A 6002-nucleotide genomic window follows, 5' to 3' on the forward strand; every position below is an offset into this window, starting at 1 on the left:
CTGTTAAAACACTCATATTCAGGACAAAAACCAAGTTGGTTAAGGAACTAGAAAAATTCCAGGAATTTCTCAATTAAAAACGTTTACTACTTCAACATTTCTTGACCGATTTAAACAATTCCAACGCCAACCAATTCAGCTCATTCAGGACAATCATGCTCCTAATAATTTTTTTTAAAGAAATCCCGCTTTTCCCAAAATCCCTCAAATTCCAGGAATTTCCCATTGAAATGAATGGGGCATTTTTACAAGTTGCACAATTCCCACATTTTTTAACCGATTTCAACCGTTCCACCATCAAAACACCCCTCATATTCAGGACAAAAACCAAGTTGGTTAAAGAACTAGAAAAATTCCAGGAATTTCCCAATTAAAAACTGTTACTAATTCAATATTTCTTGACCGATTTAAACAATTCCAACGCCAACTAATTCAGCTCATTCAGGACAATCATGCTCCTAATAATTTTTTTTAAAGAAATCCCGCTTTTCCCAAAATCCCCAAATTCCAGGAATTTCCCATTGAAATGAATGGGGGATTTTTTACAAGTTGCACAATTCCCACATTTTCAACCGATTTCAACCGTTCCACCATCAAAACACCCCTCATATTCAGGACAAAAACCAAGTTGGTTAAAGAACTAGAAAAATTCCAGGAATTTCCCAATTAAAAATTGTTACTAATTCAACATTTCTTGACCTATTTAAACAATTCCAACGCCAACCAATTCAGCTCATTCAGGACAATCATGCTCCTAATAATTTTTTTAAAGAAATCCCGCTTCTCCCAAAATCCCCAAATTCCAGGAATTTCCCATTGAAATGAATGGGGGATTTTTTACAAGTTGCACAATTCCCACATTTTCAACCGATTTCAAACGTTCCACCATCAAAACACTCCTCATATTCAGGACAAAAACCAAATTGGTTAAGGAACTAGAAAATTTCCAGGAATTTCTCAATTAAAAACGTTTACTACTTCAACATTTCTTGACCGATTTAAACAATTCCAACGCCAACCAATTCAGCTCATTCATGCTCCTAATTATTTTTTTTTTAAAAGAAATCCCGCTTTTCCCAAAATTCCCCAAATTCCATGAATTTCCCATTGAAATGAATGGGGCATTTTTACAAGTTGCACAATTCCTACATTTTTGAACCTATTCAAACCATTCCAACATCAACACATTCCACTCATCCTGGACATTCAAACTAACACTTTCCCACGTTCCAAACCAAATTCCGGTTTTCCTGGAAATTCAAACTCTTCAACGTTCAAACTATTCTTACGCTCATACTACAAACCCCGTTTCCACGTGAGTTGGGAAATTGTGTTAGGGGTTTGTACATTCTGTCAGCATTTCAGTTCAACTTCGGCATTGGAGCATTCACACGCAATTCCTCCAGGAATTGCCACATCTAGTTTTTATTATAATTGCTTTCTAAGAACGATCTAATTGCCACTCTGTATTAAATATAAACTACCTGAAGGAAATGAAAGCGACGAGGCACTGCGAGATCGTCTCACTTTGACGTCGTCGCCAGTCAAAGGGCTCGGTGGACTTACCCCAGCGTTGTCATGGTGACGATGGTGTACCAAAAGGCTGCCGGGATGCTGGTGAACTTGCTGGCCGTGGAGCCCTTCTCCGCGTAGAACATGACGGTGGCGAAGATGATGATGGCCATGGTGAGCGAGAAGAGCAGGAATCCCAGCTCGGACGCGCAGCTCTTGAGCGTGTAGCCCAGGATGCGCAGGCCCGCAGAGTGCCGGGAGAACTTGAAAATCCGGAAGACCCGGAAGACGCGCAGCGTGACGAAGGCGCCGCTCACCTGGTCGTTGTCGGTCATGACCAGGCCGATGTAGTAAGGCATGATGGCCACCACGTCGATGACCGACATGACGCTCTTCATGAACTTGTACCTGCTGGGCGCCGCGACGAGGCGCAGGAGGTACTCGACCGTGAAGATCATGACGCACGCCGTGTCCAAGCAGAAGAAGGCCAGCGCGTAGCGGTCCCCGCAGGAGACCTCCTTGGACTTGTTGGGCAGCATCCCGCACGGCACCGTCTCCACCACGTTGGCCATGACGGAGATGGCGATGAAGAAGCCGGTGACGTAGTAGAAGACCAGCGCCAGGGTGCTGGTGTGCGGGTTCTCGAAGGCGCGCCACAGGTACTCCCGCGGCGTCAGGTCGACCGGCGTCGCCTCGTTGGTCATGTCCATCTCCTCGTCGTCCTGGAGCCGCTCGGCGTTCTCGCGCCGCCGGTCCTTGTACTCCTCGTAGCAGCAGTCCCCGATGATCTCCGGGATGATCCCGAAAAAGGCCAGCTCCTCGTCGTAGGCCGAGATGCACTCTTGGCGCGGGTAGTGTAGTTTCCCGGTGCGGTAGAAATTCAGGACGTTCCGGAAGATGTCCGGGTCGCGGTCGAAAAAGTACTCGTTGCTCTCCTCGTGGAAGAAGAAGTCCTTCTCGGTGCTCCCCAGCAGCGTGTCCGGGTAGCGCTCCAGCGTGGTCCGCCACGTCTGGAACCGGGTGCCGCTCACGTTGAGGATGATGAGACCGTCCTGGGCTTTGCGCTTGTCCTGCGGCGGGACGGGCATGGGGGTGCTGGCCACGGGCATCCAGCCGATGGCCGCCGCGCGGGCGAAGGGGAGCCACGCCGCCACACCTGCTGCCATGCTGACCTGGAAGAAGTGTCGCGCTCCGGTTATCACAGTGCAACAGCCCCCGGGCGGGGGGGGTTAAGTCGGTCTACGGGGGATGAGGACAGGCTTGCCGGCTCAAGGGAACCCGGTGACAATTTAGACGCATTCCAATCCCAGCGCACCGCCGATCACTTTGCGGCAAACTGATTTTTTTGTTTCCTCCGAGCCGAAGGCGGAACAAAAGCACCCACCTTAGGGGAGGCTGCTCCTTAAACTGCCTCTCCGGGGACTTTAATCAAATCCTCGCTGGTAGACCACTTGCCATGGTCGCCTCCCATCCGCCGCTGCTGCAGGCACACACACACACGCACGGCGGCACAAAACCCGCGCGATAACGCCGCATCAACAAGTTAAACAAAGCAGCGCAAAGTGGCTAGTGGCTTCGGCGCGGTATTCTGCGTTCCCACCCCCCCTCCACTCTCTTCCTCGTTGCAACCATCCGCAAGGCGATGCTTATTTCCTCCCCCCTTCTCTCCGTTGCAGCTACACTCCTCAATAAAAGTCCTGTTCCTTTCCGTCTGCTGCAAGACCACCCTCCCCCCTTTTTTTTCTCACCAGCGAGGACTGGAGTAGAGAGAGCGAGAGAGAGAGAGAGAGAGGGAGAGAGAGAGGGAGGAGTGGTCCAATCTGCACCCAGAAATTCCTCTGCTGCTACACAGCCAAGGGGAAGTCATCACAGCATATAGGCGGCATCTCCAAAGTCCTCCAGGGGGATGTTGCACAGGACCGAGCCTGGCAGCGTCGGACCGAGCGCAATATTTTTTTTTTTTTTGCTACAATGATAGCGATTGTTGTCGGGGTGGTCGTCTCCCCAATGAGTATTGCCTCGTTGCCATGTAGAGCTCGTCTGCAGTTACTTCACCAAACTGACTACCGTATTTTTCGGAGTATAAGTCGCTCCGGAGTATAAGTCGCACCGGCCGAAAATGCATAATAAAGAAGGAAAAAAACATATATAAGTCGCACAGGAGTATAAGGCGCATTTTTTTTTTTTTTTTTTTTTTTTTTTTAAATTTTATTTTAAACAACATAAAAAAACACAAGATACACTTACCATTAGTGCATCAACCCCCCAAAAAACCTCCCTCCCCCATCCACACTCATTAAAAACTTCTGGTTCCTACAATATAGAATAATATAGTCTGCAAGGGATACAGTCCTTAAAGCACACATGATTGTGTGTGCAATTTTCATTAATTAATATTTTTTATGTAATTGCTTTTATATTCTTTTACTTTCTTTTTTATTCAAGAAAAAGTATTTTTATTTATTTATTTATCTCATTCTACTCTATTTAAAAAAAATAAAAATAAAAAATAAATAAATAAATAAATAAATAAAGGACCTTATCTTCACCAAACCGGGTTGTCAATGAAATCAGATTGTTCAAAAGGGTTATTTTTCGGAGTATAAGTCTCTCCGGAGTATAAGTCGCGCCGGCCGAAAATGCATAATAAAGAAGGGAAAAAACATATATAAGTTGCACTGGATTATAAGTCGCATTTTTTTTTTATTTTTTTTTTTAAATTTTAAACAACATAAAAAAACACAAGATACACTTACCATTAGTGCATCAACCCCCCCAAAAAACCTCCCTCCCCCATCCACACTCATTAAAAACTTCTGGTTCCTACAATATAGAATAATATAGTCTGCAAGGGATACAGTCCTTAAAGCACACATGATTGTGTGTGCAATTTTCATTAATTACTATTTTTTATGTAATTGCTTTTATATTCTTTTACTTTCTTTTTTATTCAAGAAAAAGTATTTTTATTTATTTATTTATTTCATTCTACTCTATTTAAAAAAAATAAAAATAAAAAATAAATAAATAAATAAAGGACCTTATCTTCACCAAACCGGGTTGTCAATGAAATCAGATTGTTCAAAAGGGTTATTTTTCGGAGTATAAGTCTCTCCGGAGTATAAGTCGCGCCGGCCGAAAATGCATAATAAAGAAGGGAAAAAACATATATAAGTCGCACTGGAGTGTAAGTCGCATTTTTTTATTTTTTCTAATTTTATTTTTCATTTATTTATTTTATTTTAAACAACATAAAAAAAACACAAGATACACTTACCATTAGTGCATCAACCCCCCAAAAAATCTCCCTCCCCCATCCACACTCATTAAAAACTTCTGATTCCTACAATATAGAATAATATAGTCTGCAAGGGATACAGTCCTTAAAGCACACATGATTGTGTGTGCAATTTTCATTAATTACTATTTTTTATGTAATTGCTTTTATATTCTTTTACTTTCTTTTTTACTCAAGAAAAAATATTTTTATTTATTTATTTATCTCATTCTACTCTATTTAAAAATATATATATATATATATATAAATAAATAAATAAATAAATAAATAAATAAATAAATAAATAAATAAAGGACCTTATCTTCACCAAACCGGGTTGTCAATGAAATCAGATTGTTCAAAAGGGTTATTTTTCGGAGTATGAGTCACTCCTGAGTATAAATCGCACCGTCCGAAAATGCATAATAAAGAAGGAAAAACACATATATAAGTCGTACTGGAGTATAAGTCGCATTTTTTGGGGAATTTTTTGTATTTTTATTTTGTATTTATTTATTTATTTTATTTTAAACAACATAAAAAACACAAGATACACTTACCATTAGTGCATCAATATAGAATAATATAGTCTGCAAGGGATACAGTCCTTAAAGCACACATGATTGTGTGTGCAATTTTCATTAATTACTATTTTTTATGTAATTGTTTTTGTATTCTCTTACTTTCTTTTTTTTTAAGAAAAATAATTTGTATTTATTTATTTATCTCATTCTACTCTATTTAAAAAATATATATATAAATAAATAAATACATAAATAAAGGACCTTATCTTCACCAGACCAGGTTGTCAATGAAATCAGATTGTTCAAAAGGGTTATTTTTCGGAGTATGAGTCGCTCCGGAGTATAAATCGCACCGTCCGAAAATGCATAATAAAGAAGGAAAAACACATATATAAGTCGCACTGGAGTATAAATTGCATTTTTTGGGGAATTGTTTTTATTTTTATTTTTTATTTATTAATTTATTTTACTTTAAACAACATAAAAAACACAAGATACACTTACCATTAGTGCATCAATATAGAATAATATAGTCTGCAAGGGATACAGTCCTTAAAGCACACATGATTGTGTGTGCTGCTGGTCCACTAACATTTTCATTAATTACTATTTGTTATGTAATTGCTTTTATATTCTTTTACTTTCTTTTATATTCAAGAAAAAGTATTTTTATTTATTTATTTATCTCA

The 6002-nt window shown here is 40.6% G+C and overlaps 1 protein-coding gene across 1 annotated transcript; it reads right to left on the minus strand.

Annotated features, from left to right (window-relative positions):
• Positions 1–1562: 1562 nt before the first annotated feature.
• LOC133645834 (potassium voltage-gated channel subfamily D member 2-like) lies at positions 1563–2969 on the minus strand. Its single transcript, XM_062040734.1, has 2 exons — positions 2897–2969; positions 1563–2684 (listed from the first exon to the last, which is right to left on the minus strand). The coding sequence occupies exon 2, from the start codon at positions 2676–2678 to the stop codon at positions 1563–1565; it is 1116 nt and encodes a 371-aa protein (XP_061896718.1). The 5' UTR covers positions 2679–2684; positions 2897–2969.
• Positions 2970–6002: the final 3033 nt, after the last annotated feature.

This window comes from Entelurus aequoreus, linkage group LG03 (genome assembly GCF_033978785.1).
Source record: "Entelurus aequoreus isolate RoL-2023_Sb linkage group LG03, RoL_Eaeq_v1.1, whole genome shotgun sequence".
Classification (NCBI taxonomy): domain Eukaryota; kingdom Metazoa; phylum Chordata; class Actinopteri; order Syngnathiformes; family Syngnathidae; genus Entelurus; species Entelurus aequoreus.

Coding starts and splice junctions, on each gene's coding strand:
- LOC133645834 (XM_062040734.1), bottom strand. CDS start 2,678: ATGGCAGCAGGTGTGGCGGCGTGGCTCCCCTTCGCCCGCGCGGCGGCC.